Here is a 17,320-nt window from a genome sequence, read left to right as displayed (position 1 = left end):
TCCTTGAAACAAATACCACTGCACAACCTAGAGCGGTGTATTGCACATTTCTTTTCATGTCATAGTGCCATAGCCACGCCTTCAAGCCACGTGCTACGATGACTCCCAAGGCACTACTACGTGTTAACACAGCAAAGGTAACAGCTTGCAAATGGGATTGGGTATCCTAAGGGTGGCAGATGCAAGACCTGAAAGAGCAATACAACAGGGATAATATTAGGAAATAGGTTAGTGGTAGTAGTAGTAGTAGTAGTAGTAGTAGTAGTAGTAGTAGTAGTAGTAGTAGTAGTAGTAGTAGTAGTAGTAGTAGTAGTAGTAGTAGTAGTAGTAGTAGTATTGGTTTTACGTCCTAACGAAAGCCTCCCAGGGGGCATGGGGACGGGCGAAGCCTGGGGCTTACAGTGGTTACACACTGCCCAGTTACACCTATTCTACGAAACTATATAGTTTGGTTCTTCTTCTCCTCGCCCCGCCATTTGGGTGATTCTGAGTGGTGTCGGTGGGGGGTGCCCTTCTGTTCTGTGCCACTGTTGTGGCTGAGTTAGGAAATAGGTGTCAAGTCGTAAGGACTGTTTGTAGGACTTATGTAAGTATGCGTAAGAAGGATGGGATGACCTGAAATTGGACGAATACTCAAAAAACGCTTTATGGATCCAGATGAATTGGGCTTATGTCCGTTGCTCTCACGGGCCGAAGTCTATCGCTCTAATGGACCCAGTAACTTGGTCCCGGGTATTTTGACGAAAGTCTGTTACACCAAAAGTGGTTTATCGGCGGGCTTTGCATGCTGTCAGAGAACGGTTGGCAGCTCTAGATCGCAAAATTTAACGCGCATGTTTATACTAATGCATTTGAAGAATCAAGACAAGGTTTGCAGCTACCTTTACATGTAGAATGCAAGGATATCGAGTTCATGATTCAAAGTATCACGATGCTGATGACCATGTAAGACAGGGGGCGGGTATTCCCCACAAGGATGGCACGTTATGAGATAAAGTTTATTTAAATATAGCTGCAACTCAAAGGGATCTGACCAAGGTAGCCCGTCACTCCGATCCATACAGCTTACTTGGATAGCACTCTTGTTTTCATCATAGGCTACCTGCTTACCGGGAAGTTCACCTCTTTAAGAGTTCGGAGAGTGTAGATTTAGTATCATCCATACTTTCGTCTACACATGCCTGTGCCAGAACTTCAGTGCTCTACTTGTTGCATGTAGTATATCAACACAAGCTTACGAACCCGGAATATTGATGACGAATACAAACAATCCACTTAGATAACACCTCTTTACCTTCCGTTCCCCTGCATGTATAGATTAGCAATGATTGGAATTGTTTCATAGTGTGAGCCCACAAAAGAAATTACCTTCAAATCTTGCCCTCGTATTGTAAAACATGAGTTTTGGGCATTCTCTCAATCGATTCGTGTCCAGTCACATGCAACTTCACCCCTTCACACATCCTATCTGGATATAAAATCTAAACATTACTAAAACCTATCATGAAAAAAAAATCCCCAAGAATTCAACCTTCACCCCACAACCTCATCCCTCTCCGCAAACGCTCCATCCATACCCGCTTTCCTCGGCACAAGTATACTCCTCAGTATACAAAGCCTCCCATTCTCGGGACAAACCTTCTCCCGATTCAACTGCTTATCCGCCGGCCCCGTGGGACCCCCCGAAAACTTTGCTTGGCCAAAAAGCTTAAACTGCCTCTTATCGCTCTCAGGATACTCCTGGTCACCCCACCTGCCCCTGAAATTAAGCCACGCGGTTGGCGCCTGGCCATCATATGCTTCGAACTTGTTGGTGCTGGGAGTAAACTTGTAGTACCAAGCGCTGAGCAGTGGGTCCCATACGGTGCCTCTGTTGGTGTAGTCTTCGAGGACGCCGCCGGGGAGGTTGAGGTTCGGGATTGTGTGGTCGTGGGTGCCGCCCATGGCGTAGTTTGCGTGCGAGCCTTTGGAGGAGTAGGCGATGGGGCGGATGCCGGCGGCGTCGCGTTCGACGGCGGAGTAGCGGAAGGCCTGGCCGTTGGCGTGCTGCGAGAACCAGATTGCGGTGGGTTGGCCGTTGGAGAAGCGGACCATGGTGTGTTCCCAGTCGCCGACGTGGTTGCCTGGGTGATATGTGTCAGTTCTGTGATACGTATGGGTGGTTACAGCGGACTTGGTTGGAGAGATGGGAATATAACTTACCAAAATTTAGTTGCTTCCATCCTAGTACCTCTCCACCGTAATTGTAGGCATAAAAGTACATGTAGAAGGCGTCTACATTTCCATTTCCTTTATCGTTGACGATGATGGCCGCAGTTGTTGCGCCTTCAGTTTTCCCACTCGCATTAGGTTTTGTGCCTTTGATCCATGTAGGATCTGTGGTAACATCATCGTTGGAAGTAAGCCAAACATTGTTGGCCATTTGATCCAGATTTGAGGTCCTCAGGGGTTTCGAAGGGCCAGGGACTTCATTGAAGTCTACGCGAGGAGTAGTGTGGTCGAGGAATGATTGGAGGTCGGTAGGGTAATATTTCTCCTCCGAGTGCAGGTATACGATTGGAGCTGTATAAAATTAGAAGACATTCTTCTTTTCTTAGAGAGAAAGAGAGAGATAACTTACCATACTTCAAGACATAGTCGGGTACGCCACTTGGTGCTTGTCTTTTTTCTTGTGAGAGAGGTGCTCCGTTCACCAAGGACACTGCGACTGTCACAACGGCAATGAGCGATGTCAAACCCATGATGTCTATGTTTCTAAAGCGCAAGAGAAGAAAACCAGGCCTGTATTGAGCGTTGTCATGGCGGCTATCTTATATGATATCTGCACCTCTTGCACACAAGACCCATTCAGCTGAGTGAACTCCTTTAGCCTGCTCTCGCAGTGCATTGCATAGACGTATTATCCCCCTACTATTGCTTCCACACACACACCTTTACATGCAAGTTCCACCCATCTCTGTATGCATATACCCTCGCTGCACTCCCATTCGCTGACTCCGTCCAGATGAGCATTTTGGCCCTACCAATAACTAAAGACGCAATCACACGTGGAGACCTGAGCAAAGAAAACGGCAAATAATCGGGTCCTGTCCTACTCGTGGTGGCAGGCGGATGTGGCGTGCATGGTTGGCCGCCATGTGCGCGGGCCCTAATGCAAGGCTGGTGGCTGTATGTGGCAATCTCAGCCCAGGGATGCAGCCACTTTGATAGGGCAAAGGCGTAGCCGATGGATTAATGAAGCGCGAAAAGCATATCCACGTTAGGAGCTGGCGATTTCCGAGCTGAAATGTGGCCAAGAAACTCGCGGTGAGTTGCCTTTTTGCGCATAACGACCGCCGACGTCTATTGTGCCTTGGGAAAAAAAAGAAAAGGGGTGTCTGCAGCAGCCGTGTCTGCTGACTCTATGGCGCTCACGAGCGAAACGAGAATCCCAGGTGTGGAGTAAACAGGAGCGTTGATAGCCGAACAGTGTGACCTTCCCAAATGGGTTGGCGAATATGAGAACTATGCCTTGTGATGCCCCTGAACAGTCGTTCTGCGCACATGCACTATCCCATGCTCACACATCACACTGCAGCAGGACTTTACCGAGAGCGAATCAATTTACACGTGGAGGGAAGCAGTGTTCAAAAAAGGTCTGATAGTTAAGACAACGTGAAGCTTCAAACTTTCCCGTAGTCCTTGAAACTATCTCCTGCTGGGGAATATATGGTACAGTCGGCTACTAGAATACAAAAGTCCGTGCATACTTGCGATCCATCTCTTCGTACTCTTCCTTCAGCATCTTACTCCTCAGTTTGTTCAGCCTGAGTGTGACGCCTTCTTCCTCGCCTTCCAGCTTCTCCACTTCCTCATCTAGTGTTTTAGTCCCTTTGACCTTCCAGATCAAATTTGCCAAACCTCCATTCTTTGCCTTGTCGCGATTCTCTCTAGCTTCGGCAGCAAGATAAGTCATGATCTTTCCCCACGATTCCAAGCCAACCTCCTCGCACTGTTCACATTTCTTGCGGAGATCGTCGTTAACACGTATGGCATCTAGAGATTGCGCGATCTTAGATGTTGAGACTCCGTCGCGGACCCAAGAAAGGCCCTGCTGGCGCTGGGTAGAAGATGACCCTGCAGTAGCGAAGAGTATTTCACCAATGTAGTTCTTAAGCACGGCTTCCTCACAGCGGTCACTTTCTTTGCGCAGAAGAGGTTCGTCTCCGGAGGGCGGAACCGGGGGGTAATCTGGCTCACGGAGAAGACTGACTAATGTGCCCACCAAACTCGAATCCTTTTGTGGTGCAATGGTGGGAATACGGGCCTCGTCTGCGCCGATGCGAGCCCGGAGTAGAGATACAAAGATTGGTAATGCGGATGCGATTCTTCTTTGCTCAGCGAGGAATATAGCCAAATTCGTAGCTGCGTAGACAACGTTTGGAGTGATTGAGTTCTTTAGTGCGGTGGAAGATAGGATACCAGTGTCTCGATCAATGACCGCAGAAGGCTCTGAGGTCGGGAGGCCAGAGATAGCAATATCTAGTGCCCATCTATACATCTCTTCAGCAGAGTCTGGCAGCTTTCGGAAGCTGAGCCAGTCGGCATATCCCAAGGCAGCAGATAATCTTTGGTATGTAGTGAATCCCTTGGATGTGATGATCTTGAGGTAAAAAGACTCGGGTGCTTCAGCAGCAGGTACACGATGCTCTTCGTCGGGTACTTCTGGCATTCCAGGAAGCACAGCCTTCGGTCGCGGATTTGTGGCCGATGGAACGAATTCTGGTGCCCAGACATTCCTTCTCCACTTGTCTGTAACCCATCCATCTAATCGCTCTGCGGCACTGGCCATGCCCATGAGCACCTCATAATAGCCTTGCCGCCATTCCTCGCTTTTGGCTGATAAATCAAATCCTGCCTTGCCTACTCCTGGAACAAGTATTCCTCCATCTTCCTGCTCCACAAGACCAGCTCCGTCCTTGTCTGGATTCTCGAGCCGATTCAGCGCATATTCCAGCTCTGAGTAGACTCTTGCCCAATTCGGGAAACCCTCTTCCTCGTTGTTTTCTGGAACCTGCCACCATTTTCCTCTTCTAAATCTGAACCTTGTAATCAGACTCCATTCATGTGGCGACGGAAATGCCCGCTCTTGCTGTTCGCTCAGTATGCCCAAGCTTGCAATGCTAAAGCATGACGTAAGTAGGAAGATGAGTATGCTGTATCGCACACTCAATTTTGCAGTCTCTTTGATAAATTTCTTGTGGTTCGCGCTGATGGAGAATAGACGCTGGAGCTGGCCGTTGGAAAGGTGCTGGCCGGAGGGGTATAGGAACGGGAGTTGTGGCCGCGCAGAGCCCTGGTGGGCAACGAGGAACTGGCGGGGGTGTCTGTAGGAGAATTGGCGCGGACAAGGAGGATTGGACGTGTGATTTCTCGGGGGCTTCAAAGCGCCCCGTGGCAGCTTTGCCAGATGCGCCGGCGGCCGCATTGTCGTTTGCAATTGCTTGACCTTTTCTTGAGATGTTCTTTGCGGCCACCCGTTGTCCACGCGCCAAGACGGCCCTCGGGCTCACCGCTCGGCAGAAAAAGTTCAAGGTCTCGGAATTTCGTTTCGCGACGCTACAGCATTTCTCCAACATTTTTGCGCCGCCATCATGTCTAAGTCCAAGGTTGACAGCGTCGAGAAGAAGCGCAAGCGCGATGCTGAGGTAGCAGAGGATGCGCCCAAGAAGTCTAAGAAGTCCAAGAAGGTCGAAGATTCCTCGGATGCGCCTGCCGTTGAAGCTGTAGAGGTGAAGAAGGAAAAGAAAGAAAAGAAAGACAAAAAGGATAAGAAATCGAAGAAGGACAAGGACAATGTAGAAGTGTCCGCCACCGAAGAGGCTGTGGAAGACGGAAAGAAGGAGAAGAAGGAGAAGAAATCCAAAAAGTCCAAAAAGTCCAAGGATGTCGACGCCTCCGAAGATGCCCCCGCAGAGGAGGCTGCCCTCATCGATGAGATGAAGAAGTCCGAAAACTTTATCAGCGTCAACGACGACGAGCCAATGCCCGACGCGACTGATGCGCCAGCCAAGAAAGACAAGAAGAAGGAGAAGAAGGAAAAGAAAGACAAGGAGTCGAAAAAGTCAAAAAAGAGCAAGGATGAGGCCAAGACGGAAGACACGGTCATGGAAGACGCTACCGAAGAGCAGAATGGTACAGCAGAGCCCGCCCCGGTAGAGGCCAATGGTGCAGACACTGAGTCAAAGTCCGAGAAGAAGGAAAAGAAGAAGGACAAGAAGGACAAGAAGGAGAAGAAAGATAAAAAGGAGAAGAAGGCAAAGAAGTCTGAGGATACAGAGACTAATGGCGAGACTGCCGCCGAAACCAACGGTGAAGCTCCAGCTGAAACCAACGGCGAAGCTGCTGCCGAAGATGCAGAAATCACCGAGGAAGTAAATGCTGAGGAGGCAGAGGAAGCCGAGGCAGCAGTTGAAGCCAACCAAGGCCGTTTCATTGTCTTTGTTGGTACGTTCAGTCGTTGATATACGCTGCTTACCAACCGCTAATCAACAACCCCAGGCAACCTCCCTTACTCTGCAACCAAGGAGCAAATCGAGAAGCACTTCGAAAAGATCAAGCCCATCGAGATTCGTCTACGTACATACAAGGGTAGCGATAAGTTCATGGGTACATGCTTTGTTGAGTTTGATAGATTCGACCGTATGGTGACGTGCTTGAAGAAGTACCACCATTCCGTCTTCCCTGACCCCAAGAAGAAGGAGGGCAGAAAGATCAATGTTGAACTCAGGTATGATAATCTTCCTCCCTACGTACTTTCCAGTCTGTCAGTGCAAAAGCTAATAAGCCGAAACAGTGCTGGAGGCGGTGGCAACAGCGAAGCCCGCAGATCGAAGATCGCAGCCAAGAACGAGAAGCTCCACGACGAACGCGCCCGCGACCGCGTCAGGAAGACCGAGCTCGAAATGAAACAAAGTGAACGTAAACAGAAGAAGGAGGGCAAGTCTGGCAAGAAGGGCGCGGATGCTGGTACTGAAGAGGAGGCTGAGGCACCTGAGAAGCCATCTGAAGCTGAGACTTTTGGTATGAACCCGGCTCGTTTGGCTATGATGCAGGGCCCCCAGCGGCCAGTGCATAGGTCGAGATATTAGACTTCAGAATCGTGTTGAATAACTTCGGGAGTGATTATGTACAGGCGTAAGTCGTTGATGCTTTGAAAAGTAGGGAAATCTGTTTCTTATTGCATATCGTCTGCTCGCAATACCAATATTTTAGATAGATGGAGGATAATGAACAAAAAGGCTGCGGTGAAAGACTTAAACAATTGAAGCATCATGTCATTGTGAAACCACCCAACTGTTTCTTCAGGTGATCTGGTCATGATTCTCATATGCCCAGCTACGTACAAATACATTAAGGACTGATGAACGTGCTGCAGGGATCATAAGCATGTCTGCGCACAGACCAAAGGGTCCACCAACCGCGGTCCCATCGCAACTTTTTTGTGACGCTCTCCAGCAAACTCCCCGCGCCATTGCTCTGGAACCTCCGCACTCCTTTGTAAAATCGAATCATACAGACATCCTTCTTTCCACAGCGTCAATCGTTCCACAATCGACCAAACCCGAACCCACTCATCCAACCCCACAACCCACTTCGGGAGTCCGCAACGCATCTCGGAAATGCACCACTAAACCAACACCACCCACCCACATCTTCCACTTCGCACCGCCATACACAATGGAAACCCTAAAAAACCTCCCAATCATCCGGAGCATGATCCGCACACCCACTGCACCAAGTCCACCGCCTCCTTCTCCTCCTCCCTCCGCGCCCTCCAACCCTCCTCCACCCTCACAACCTCCCACCGAACCCACGTACCAACGACCACCCATAACCTCCCCCCGGTCCCTCCACCAACTCTCCATCTACCTCCTCGGCAGCACCTGCCTCCTCCTCTCCACAACCCTCACCCGGCGCGCCATCCACCGGCGCCACCTCCGCCTCACCCCCTCCTACTTCGCTCCAAACACCAACCCGCACGAGTACTTCAGCCCCTTCGCCGACGCGTGTCAGGCCTTCAACCTCGCCACCATGAACTGTGCTAGTGTGGGGATCATGGCCCTGGGCGGCGTCATGTGGGTGTCTGACATATCGAATTTAACAGAGGCGAGGAGGGTCTTGAGGGCACGGCTGGGCTATGACCGCATTTATGAGACTGAGGACCATGTGCCGAATTCCATTTCGCAGATGATTGTCCAGGCGGCCGAGGTCAGGGTTAGGGAGGACGACGAGGAACAAGAAGAAGCCGGGGACGCGAAGCGGACGTAAGCACGCCCAATGCAGTGTATGATTATGTGTAGGATATTATGTTTTTTTTTGTACATGATAATGATTATGAGTTTGAGGGTTCTTGAATTTGCGGGTTTACATGGGGGCCGCGCGTTGTCCATGTCCAGTGAGCGGGGATTCCCACATAAAACATTACTATATCACAATGTTTACGGCGATGCAAGGGAAAAAACAACAACAACAACAACAACTTTAACTCTTTGCATGCACAACAAAGATACAACAGCCCGTGTTTCGGGATCGCCCCATTCCAATTCGCGAGATGATTCACGCCCCGTGTAGACGCCCGCGGAGAAGCGCAGTTGCATGGCAGTGTCACACAAGCGGCAGAAGTAACGATGCTACTGATTCAGGGTTACCATGGGACACGGATGCTCCAATAGCAAGTTTGGCAACTGCTGTGGCTTAGGGTATGCAATGGTAGAGTTGGTCATACATCATGGCAACCTGGACAACACGTATGCCAAATGTGTTTCAGTCTAGCAGTGACTGAACAAAGGTTGTTTCTTTGATACTGCTTGCAAAATAGGACATAGAATGATAAAAGAAAAAAACACAGATGGATCAGAAAAAAAAAACGGGTATCAACTACATGGCGACTGTGCAGTCAGATTTTATTTTTAGAAAAAAAAAAGACAACATACATGTATAGTATACGTCAACTTTGAGTGCCGCATACTACCGACTCCCTATTGGAGCAAACTGGGGATCTTTTATCTGACGTGCTTACTCACTGAGCGGTTACAGCATGACTAATCCAATACCACCCATATGGTCCTTGCTCGCCTGATTCCTCGAGTCGATGCCGCCAGGAATCGGTGCAGCACGATAGTTGTAGAAGTAGTAGTGTAATGACCCGTCTCCGGCACCGAAGCGTTGCTCTTCCAGGAACAGTGGGTTATCGAGTAATGTGAGGGCATTGAAGACGTCGAAATCAGCCTACCTTTGTTAGCTGACCATTCAAGTTGTGTAGCATTGGCAGAATACTTACCTTCTTTGCCAGGATGAGCGCGTCCTTCATTAGCGAGTTCAACCGTTTCTTCAACTTTTCATTGTCTTTCTCAAATGCAACCTCAGTACCATAGTAGAAGAGGTAGGCCGCCTTGATGGTGTTGTGCTTCTTGTTACCAATGACGGTACTCTCAAGATTGTAGAAGGAGAAGTAGTCTGTGATCTTGTGAGTGTTGGGGTCCTCAACGACGTAACTCCACACGACCTGCTCCTTGGGCTTCTCTTTTGGCGCCATCCAGTGCTCGAACTCGGTTTTGTCGAATACTTGCGCCATGTCCATGCGCTCAAGATATCGCTGCAAGAGACTGAGAGTTGCATCAACATCCTTGGCCTCCATTTCGCGAAGTCCAGGAGTAGATGTGGTGTCTGGCAACTTGTACCGGATGATCTGGCGTTGTTTGGTGCTGCCGTGGGGCAGGGGAGAGAAGCCAACATCATACAGCTTTTCCCAGTTGATGGCGCGGTGGAAATATCTGGCGGTTGAAACGGGAGTAGGCAATAAGGATCCAACAGTGTATACAGCCTGGAATGTACCTTCAACGTAGCAGCGGCGGGTGATTTCCTTGATGAGCACAGGTGCTAACCGCTTCGAACGGAGCTTCTTGTGGACGCAGAGGAAGTTGACTTCGGAGCATTTGAGAACCTTGTCGCGTACCCGCATCTGTATCGGGATGCCGGAGATGAATGCAACCAGCTTGCCCGAGGCGGTTGCGCGAACACCAACGTGCCATTCCTTCTTCCAACCGGGTGCCTTTAGAGCCCTATGGCTGTTAGCCTGAGTTTGCTGTCTACTGGTGCAACACTCCTACCAGTTCAAGAATGACGGCGAGTATTTGAAGCGGAAAGTTGCATCCTTGTCCTCGACATAGTGGTTGGTGAGCAGCTCGTAGACTTCTTCCAGCTGCTTTTCTTGTTCCAAGTCCATAGTTACCCATTCAAAGCCAGGGTACATTGGGCTTGGGTTCTTGTCGACCTTTTCAATGTCAATCTCCTTGATTGGTCCGTCCTTGATCTTTTCCTTGTTTGCCATCTCGTCAAAGCTAGGAACGGGCTGTGTCTTCCAGAACGCATGACTGGCCATATCTTTTCGGCTGCCTTGCGGTGCCAGCCCCGTGAGCATTTCGTTGAGGTTGAGCGTTTGAAGCAACTTTTGTAGGTCCTCCTCTTTGTTCACCTTGCCCTGGAGTTCATTCGCAAGCGCAGGGTTGCTTGCGAGCAGCACGTTCATAGCTTGCTTGGACAGAATTCCTCCAGCGGCCGCGTTCAAATCCGTGACCTCGCTCGCCTTTCCCTTGCCGCTAAGCGCATCCCTTATCTTATTCTTCTTGCTCTTTTTCTTCTTTCCAGCTGCACCCTCGGCCCCTTCCGCTGTTCCGGTCTCCTCATCGCCACTTTCGTTTGCAGACTCGTCCTCTGCTTGTTTGCTCGATTCGGCGACTGCTTCAGCGGCTACTTTGGCGTCAGCTTCGGGGTCAGATACCTTGGAGGCTTCCTGAGGCATATTTGGAGAATTGGAGAGATTGTGAGGATGCAGCGGTAGCAGGAGTGGCGTGGAGGGGGTGTGGCTGTTGTCGTGTCAATTGGTAGCTCAGGAACAGGCAATTGGCGGCATTGCGTAGGTGGGGGCACGGCGGGGTACTACCTAGGACAGCCCTGCCCTGATCGCCAACGCCATTGTTGGCACCTGCTTTGAACGCCTACCAAGTCGAATTACTCGAGCGTACCAATATGCAGGCCATCTCGTCTGCACACCACATCTATGTCAATACACACGTGGCCATTTTGAAAACTTTGGTGCTGCCTCTGTTCCGTACTGAACAGCCTGACAAGAACCATGGAGTTCGTCTTTCGTCCATCGCCTGAAACTTGGGATAGATACACGCAAAGAAGCTTTGATCTAGAATTCCTTTTCTACCTCTAATAAATTTGTGTCAATATGACCCCTGTTACCCATCTATCCCTTCACTTGAAAGAGCAAACCAAAGCTAGGAAGAACAGGCCAAAAATCAAGAAGAGCAAGTCGCAATCATGGAGCACACGCCCAAAACAAGAAAACAGCTGATACAAACACGCCCATAAGGAAGAAGATAGCAGGGGAAAGAAAACCCCAAGCTCCGCCACGCACACGATCCGCTCTCAAGTCCACTCATCATCAGCCCCAACCCCAAAGCTCCCTATGCTCCACTCCTGCCCCATCCTCCATCTTTACAAAACGGAGCTTTCCTCAGGCTCTCACCCAGGTTCCAGCCACTCAGGTACCGCAAGGGACTATCCCTATTGCATAGGATAAAGAAGGGACGCTATGTAGGCAAAAAAGCTTTTCTTATGTGTGCACTGGGGGATACGAGACGCTTCTCTATGCCGACGCGTCCTCGCGCCTCAACATTTTGTACGGAGCGAAATGAATGTATGAATTAAATGATATGGGTCCCAAGTTGATCTCAGTGACGTATTTGTAAAGCTGCGTGCGCTGGGAAGCTATGGCTGTGGGATCTTCCGGCGAGGCCTTGGGTTCCGGTGTGGCAGCATGAGCATTTCCGCTAAGTCTCCAAGACTTCAATCGGGCCTGAGCGGCAAAGTCTTCGATTTGCGGTCCGAAGAGGCTCTCGGGGTTTTTGATAGGGCTAGGTTGCTTGGCGCAGATGTTAAAGGGATTCTTGGAGTTTTTGTAGCGCGGCATGCTCAGGCCAGGGATTGCCCCAGAGAAGACATAGTGGTCTTTGAGGAAGGGGTCGAAGCTGACGGGGACTTTGTTGGGATAGTATGGCTTCGGTGCTGGATGATGATGGCCATGTGGTAAGGCTCGCGTTCAATGCATTTTGCGAGTGATTCTACGTTGACACGGTACGCTTTGTTCAGTGTATCCTCTCTCCGAAGTGCGTCCCCCTTGTAGCCTATGTAGAGACCAGTCTTCTTATTGGGGACTGGAGTGAATTTGATGAGCGTGGTCCGGTATGGATGGTCGGCATCGAGTGCATTGAGCTGCTTGCCGTTGGTGATATTGTGGTGGGCGTTCAGCATACTACAGAGCAAGAGGCGGAAGTAGTTGTTGTCATGGACAAGTTCCATGATGGTACTTCGATAGCTGATGCACTTTTTGCCAAGCTCGAGACTGTTGGGAGAGTCTTGATGTGGGACAGGCTTGGACTGGTTTTGTACTTGGGTGAGATGCGCTTCCATTACCTCGAGTCTCAACAGTATATCAGCAGTCTGCTTCCAGGAGAACGAAGCTACTTGGACAAATGCTTTCCAAGTTTCACAAGACCATCCACTGGGCTTGCCCTTCTTCAGGTCGACACCGAATAGCCCAATAGCAAGGAAGATAGTGAAAGTAAAAGGGGAGAAGCAACGAATGAAAACACGTGCACCTGCTATATATGTAGTAGAGTGAAAAATGGTGACGACAGGATAGCATCTTCAAGAATTGTATTGCTGCCTGGTCTGCATGGCAATTCATGGAGGAAGGTTCGCAAATATTCATGTGTTGATGATGAAACAAAATGGCTATTTTTTGACATTGGCCGATTACCATTTCTTTGCTATCTTCCCATGTCATAGCTTCACACATCAAGAACAAGCACTGTGCAGAGACAAATTTGTTGTTTGTACAACTTTTCCAATTGGAGTTTGTATTCAATGCAGTATGCTACTTAAAAATCCTTCCTATGCTACTAGATCAAGACTGCTTTTTGCAACTTCATCTTTGGGTATATCCAGTGGTACAAAAACATTAGATCCAGTCCAAGGGTCATGACAAACGTCCACAGGACGGGTATATGGGGGAAACGTTTTTAAAGAACAGTAGATGAAGAAGAAGGCCAGTTGTGTACAGCCGTAGGTGCACTGACTCAGATGTTGTTACATGGGATTTGACAAGAAAGAAAAAAGAGGGGGTCGGTCGGGAGGGTTGATTGGAAACACAAAAAAAGAAAAAAAGGGTATCGCTGAGTAGATAACGCAAAATGTTGAGAATGAGCAGACATTGAGTCACGATGCTCAAGATGTGGATGGGGAGGGAGGTTTCGCCTGTATTGTAGTTCCATTTCCAAATTTGATGGTGAAATTCACCATGTCCAGTTCGAAAGGGCCGACATCGACGGTTCCAGTGTTAGAATTGCCGTTACGATTGTTGGTGAGTAGGGTCTGTATGGATTCCTGTGCGTTGGCAGCAATGTTTAGACTTCGACTTTGCTGAAGCGCAAATAGAACAGCGATGCGGCCAAGGTCAAGCGCGTCGACATTGCTAGAGATGGGCTGCGTGATCACAGCATTTGTGCCACCCGAGTTCTGGCTGCCCTGGCCGACCGTCTGACGCTTGATTTGCTGGCCTGGGATTTGCACAGGACGGGGGTGATGAAGAGCTGACAGTGTCCGTGAAGGATGGAAGGTCGTCCGCAAGTCCATGGAGTGTAGGTGCTGGGATACAGATCGAGAAGCCAGGCCGTTGAATGTTATCAAGGCGTTCTCAGCTGCGCAGCTCAGAGAAAGAGTCGAGAACAGTGACAGGATTAAGGTTGCATTTAGGGGCACATTGAAGTTAGTTGGGGCTTCTTCCATCAGACGCGGAATACCGGAGCCCACGGTAGCGTTGTTTGCCGTACCCGCAATACTGGTGGTTGTGCATCCGGTGGCATCGTTGTTGGTGCACGTGCGTCCTGTAAAGCCGTTGATGCAGATACAGCTGCATGACATGTCCGCATTGAGTATTGCAACGCCTTGGTTTTGACAGGTGATGACACCAGAACATTTACCATCTCCTGCACCGGCCGTCGGAGCTGGAATGGCCGCACCGTTTGTGGTGCTCGCACCACCGTTACCATTGTTGCTTCCTCTGTTATCTTGAGCAGCGCTGTTGCTAGCCGCCCTGTTCTGGTTGGGGATGACGACCAAGACAACCGGGATAACGACTGCTGCAGCGATGACAAAAAGCAAAACAATCAGAAGTGTGATAAATGTCCAGAGTGGCATGCCACAACACCTCCGGCGTTTCTCCGGTTTCTCGTTTTTAGCATCGTTGTTTGCGAAGGCGCGGTCTGAGTTTCTGACCGAAGGCCAGTCAGAGTTGCCGCCATTGCTGGCGTTTGGAGTAACCCAGCCGGAACGAACTGGAGTTTCCTGGCCAGGCGGAGGAAATGCTGCAAGCATTTCAGACAGACCAGACTGGCGACCATTGTTCTTTTCAGGGGCGCCACTTTCCCAAAATTCCATGCCCAGTCGACTAGCTGTACGTCCACGGTCGAGATTAGATGCGAGTCGTGTCGCTCTCCGAATCAGATCCGGCAAACTTGTGAGACTACCACGCGCCTCAGCGTCACGAACGGCATCCATGTCGAGCCTCGGAGGCCGTCGTGCGGCAGCGCGGTCCCCCATTGCGATTGGGCGTAGTTCTTGTTGAAGCGGCGACGAGGTTGCTCCGACTGCGGACTTCATTCTGAATGTTTGTAGCGTGCTTGTAGATTCCGACGAAGTCGACCTGCTCAAAGGCGACCTAGCCCTTCCGGGAGAACCATCTCTTGATGATAACGCTGCTGCACCCAGCCCGATTGCAGCGATTCCAGAAGCATCTGTCCTTGGTTTGTTCAGGCCATTCTTCTTTTCACCAGACGGTTCCACAGATCTGATAGTCATGAGCGATGGCTTGGTTCGCCTACCTAGACTGGCTTGTCGCACCAGACCTGGTGACGGTTGGACAAGGCCCCTTTGGTCGTCATGCTCGCTTGCGGAAAGGGTGTCCATGTTGCTATCGATAGTTCCTTCTTCATCGGAAAAGGGATCGTCGTCTGGGTAGAAGGCATCTGCGTTGCTGGGAAACACATTGCTCGATGCAAAAGAACCTCGTTGCGAATGAATTGCTGTAGAATGGGATTCTGACTCCTCGACGATGGGTGACACGTAGGACATTTGTGTGTAGTACGATGAAGGTCCTCTTCGCGCAGAGGGTGGCGGACCTATACTTGGAAATCGTCGAGCTTGTTGTATGTTTGGCATGGGCGGTTGGGGGACGGGGAAATCGGGTATGGATCCAATCGAGGAATCGGACGCGATAGATGACGTGGTGATTGGACGGGAGGAAGATTGAAAAGAGCCCGGCGAGAGGTTGTCGTTGCGTGGTGAGAAGCCAAAGGAAAGCGGAGAGGCCGCGTCTGGTGATAATTGCTGAATTGGAAAGTCTTCGGACAGGGGGCGAGGGTCTTGTCGTGGTGCCCGGATCCTCTTGGGCGAACGTGGCGGAATGTCAGGAGGGGGACCTAACGTCTCGGTTCTGCTGCTAGGGAGGGGCCATTGTGGTGACGGAGAGCTCGACTCTATCTCATTTCTGGTGTCTGGCACAAGCCTTATTGGCGATGGCCCAGCATTGGCCTGAGAATATTGTGAGACGAGTTGGTTGGGTCGGCGGGGGAGACCGATGATCTTTGAAGTGTCTGGGAGCTGTGTCCTCTTTTGCTCAGCCTGCATCCGTTCCCGAGCTGCGCGTACTGAGCCCGGCTTCGAATCTCCATCTCTTTCTGGGTCCGTCGCACGGTATGCTCCGGCGCCCAACCTCGGGTCGTAACTCATGAATTGAACGTGGAAATGCTGACGGTAGGTGTGTCAATCGACACTGGCCTGCTGTGGATCGACGATGCGCAACGCGAAGCTCCCAGGATGAGATGGAGAGGAGTGAAGGTAAGTAAAGGCGATGGCGGTAGTCCAGACGGGCCGTCGAGTTGTGAAAGGAGTTGATTACAGGTATGGCTGCGCGACCACTGAGACATATGCAAGTGCGACAGGACGGCCAATGGCCAATGCGGACGTGTAAGATGCACAGTGGTCAGTCGGAATACTTTTGCTGTTTGAATGATGGACCAGGCAAGATGGCGAAATGGCCCGGTACGATGGTGGATGAAGGTGACAGCTGGGAACGAGAACGAACGATTCGAGACAGCGCAAGGTCGCGAATCCTTGCCCAGCAGATAGCCGGTTACCAGAAGGCTTGGTGAGACAAAGACTTTAGGATTGGCACGATAGAAGAGTGCCCTGTATCAGACATCGACAGGCCTAGAGGAATGCAAGTCAGAAGAGGCTGCTCGCATGAGAAATGATACCCAAGCAGGGCGACGCAAACAAGAAAGTCGACGATAATGCAGAGAACAACAGGGCTGCTATGAACAGCGAGTCCATGCATTCTAGGCCTCGCAAGCCTAATACGGACACGGCGGAAGCCCAGGCAGGCAGGCACAAGACGATGTGACGTTGTCCGTTGCAGGCGCGTGGCGCTGATCCCAACCGGGTTTCAAGAGGGAAAAATCCATGTACGTACCGTGAGAGGGGGTCGGACGAGGGCAGTCCGCAGTCTAGGCAATGGGGATGCGAAGATGGTGTTCTTGGTGACTGGTCATGGGGTGGGCGCGCAAAAGTGGTGATGGTGGTGGGCAGGCCGTTAGGCTAATATAAGAAGCATGCATATAGGATGTATGTACAGGTGGTAAATGCGGAGGCTAAGCTTCGCAACGGCACGGAAAGAAAGAGAGGAAAAAAAGAAAAGAAAAAGGCCAAGTCAATGGTGTGCAGAGGGAAATGGCTGGGGTCCAGGTAGTTGAATGAGCGTCGAGCTTGCGGAAATAGGCTGAGAGGGAGGCCCGGGGTGAATGGAAAAGGTGAGGGTGGGTAAGAAGGGACGAGGCGAGGCAAGGCAAGGCAAGGCAGTCGAGGCGGCGACGGTGGGCTCGCGACTACAGAGACTTTGGCAGCGGAGGGGGTGGGAAAGCAGCCAGGGCTGAGGGTGGGACAGGCAAGGTTGGCATGGTTCAGAGTTTGGGCGCACTGACTAGAAGAAGCGTGGTGCAGGACAGGAAGCGAAGACGCCACTGCATCCGCGGTCGGCTCAGGGGTCTCGGAGTCGTCACTGGCGACGGGGTGCAGCATGGTGCGACAGGCACGAGCGCACACCCTCGCGTCTAGGGAATGAGGTGGCGAGGGTCCCCGAGGATGGGCCTCT

The 17,320-nt window shown here is 50.8% G+C and overlaps 6 protein-coding genes across 6 annotated transcripts; 1 reads left to right on the top strand and 5 right to left on the bottom strand.

Annotated features, from left to right (window-relative positions):
* Positions 1 to 1,533: 1,533 nt before the first annotated feature.
* PSV08DRAFT_410460 (uncharacterized protein) lies at positions 1,534 to 2,741 on the bottom strand (the record flags this gene model as incomplete). Its single annotated transcript, XM_014228199.2, has 3 exons — positions 1,534 to 2,123; positions 2,203 to 2,562; positions 2,621 to 2,741. 3 exons carry the CDS (start codon positions 2,739 to 2,741, stop codon positions 1,534 to 1,536), a joined length of 1,071 nt encoding a protein of 356 aa, XP_014083674.2.
* Positions 2,742 to 3,613: 872 nt separating this feature from the next.
* Positions 3,614 to 5,485, bottom strand: PSV08DRAFT_307566 (uncharacterized protein). The gene has a single exon (XM_014228198.1). It carries the CDS (start codon positions 5,465 to 5,467, stop codon positions 3,725 to 3,727), a length of 1,743 nt encoding a protein of 580 aa, XP_014083673.1. The 5' UTR covers positions 5,468 to 5,485; the 3' UTR covers positions 3,614 to 3,724.
* Positions 5,486 to 5,600: 115 nt separating this feature from the next.
* PSV08DRAFT_307557 (uncharacterized protein) lies at positions 5,601 to 7,295 on the top strand. Its single transcript, XM_014228197.2, has 3 exons — positions 5,601 to 6,486; positions 6,541 to 6,769; positions 6,836 to 7,295. Exons 1-3 carry the CDS (start codon positions 5,634 to 5,636, stop codon positions 7,128 to 7,130), a joined length of 1,377 nt encoding a protein of 458 aa, XP_014083672.1. The 5' UTR covers positions 5,601 to 5,633; the 3' UTR covers positions 7,131 to 7,295.
* A 1,352-nt stretch (positions 7,296 to 8,647) lies between these two features.
* PSV08DRAFT_204557 (acyl-CoA N-acyltransferase) lies at positions 8,648 to 10,894 on the bottom strand. Its single transcript, XM_014228195.2, has 3 exons — positions 10,152 to 10,894; positions 9,323 to 10,103; positions 8,648 to 9,270 (listed from the first exon to the last, which is right to left on the bottom strand). The coding sequence occupies exons 1-3, from the start codon at positions 10,841 to 10,843 to the stop codon at positions 9,073 to 9,075; spliced, it is 1,671 nt and encodes a 556-aa protein (XP_014083670.1). The 5' UTR covers positions 10,844 to 10,894; the 3' UTR covers positions 8,648 to 9,072.
* A 620-nt stretch (positions 10,895 to 11,514) lies between these two features.
* On the bottom strand, positions 11,515 to 12,522 carry PSV08DRAFT_363156 (uncharacterized protein; the record flags this gene model as incomplete). Its single annotated transcript, XM_014228194.1, has 2 exons — positions 11,515 to 12,109; positions 12,178 to 12,522. 2 exons carry the CDS (start codon positions 12,520 to 12,522, stop codon positions 11,699 to 11,701), a joined length of 756 nt encoding a protein of 251 aa, XP_014083669.1. The 3' UTR covers positions 11,515 to 11,698.
* A 426-nt stretch (positions 12,523 to 12,948) lies between these two features.
* Positions 12,949 to 15,900, bottom strand: PSV08DRAFT_363155 (uncharacterized protein; the record flags this gene model as incomplete). The annotated part of the gene is made up of 1 exon (XM_014228193.1): positions 12,949 to 15,900. One exon carries the CDS (start codon positions 15,898 to 15,900, stop codon positions 13,339 to 13,341), a length of 2,562 nt encoding a protein of 853 aa, XP_014083668.1. The 3' UTR covers positions 12,949 to 13,338.
* Positions 15,901 to 17,320: the final 1,420 nt, after the last annotated feature.

Source organism: Bipolaris maydis (assembly GCF_028858645.1).
Source record: "Bipolaris maydis strain C4 unplaced genomic scaffold PSV08scaffold_9, whole genome shotgun sequence".
NCBI lineage: Eukaryota > Fungi > Ascomycota > Dothideomycetes > Pleosporales > Pleosporaceae > Bipolaris > Bipolaris maydis.
The sequence above is the reverse complement of the archived record's forward strand: the minus strand, read 5'-3'. Positions and strand labels throughout refer to the sequence as shown.

Coding starts and splice junctions, on each gene's coding strand:
- PSV08DRAFT_307566 (XM_014228198.1), bottom strand. CDS start 5,467: ATGCGGCCGCCGGCGCATCTGGCAAAGCTGCCACGGGGCGCTTTGAAG.
- PSV08DRAFT_307557 (XM_014228197.2), top strand. CDS start 5,634: ATGTCTAAGTCCAAGGTTGACAGCGTCGAGAAGAAGCGCAAGCGCGAT. Junction 6,487..6,540: donor CCGTTTCATTGTCTTTGTTG/GTACGTTCAGTC, acceptor CAACAACCCCAG/GCAACCTCCCTTACTCTGCA. Junction 6,770..6,835: donor AAGATCAATGTTGAACTCAG/GTATGATAATCT, acceptor AAGCCGAAACAG/TGCTGGAGGCGGTGGCAACA.
- PSV08DRAFT_204557 (XM_014228195.2), bottom strand. CDS start 10,843: ATGCCTCAGGAAGCCTCCAAGGTATCTGACCCCGAAGCTGACGCCAAA. Junction 10,104..10,151: donor TCGCCGTCATTCTTGAACTG/GTAGGAGTGTTG, acceptor TAACAGCCATAG/GGCTCTAAAGGCACCCGGTT. Junction 9,271..9,322: donor CGCTCATCCTGGCAAAGAAG/GTAAGTATTCTG, acceptor TAACAAAGGTAG/GCTGATTTCGACGTCTTCAA.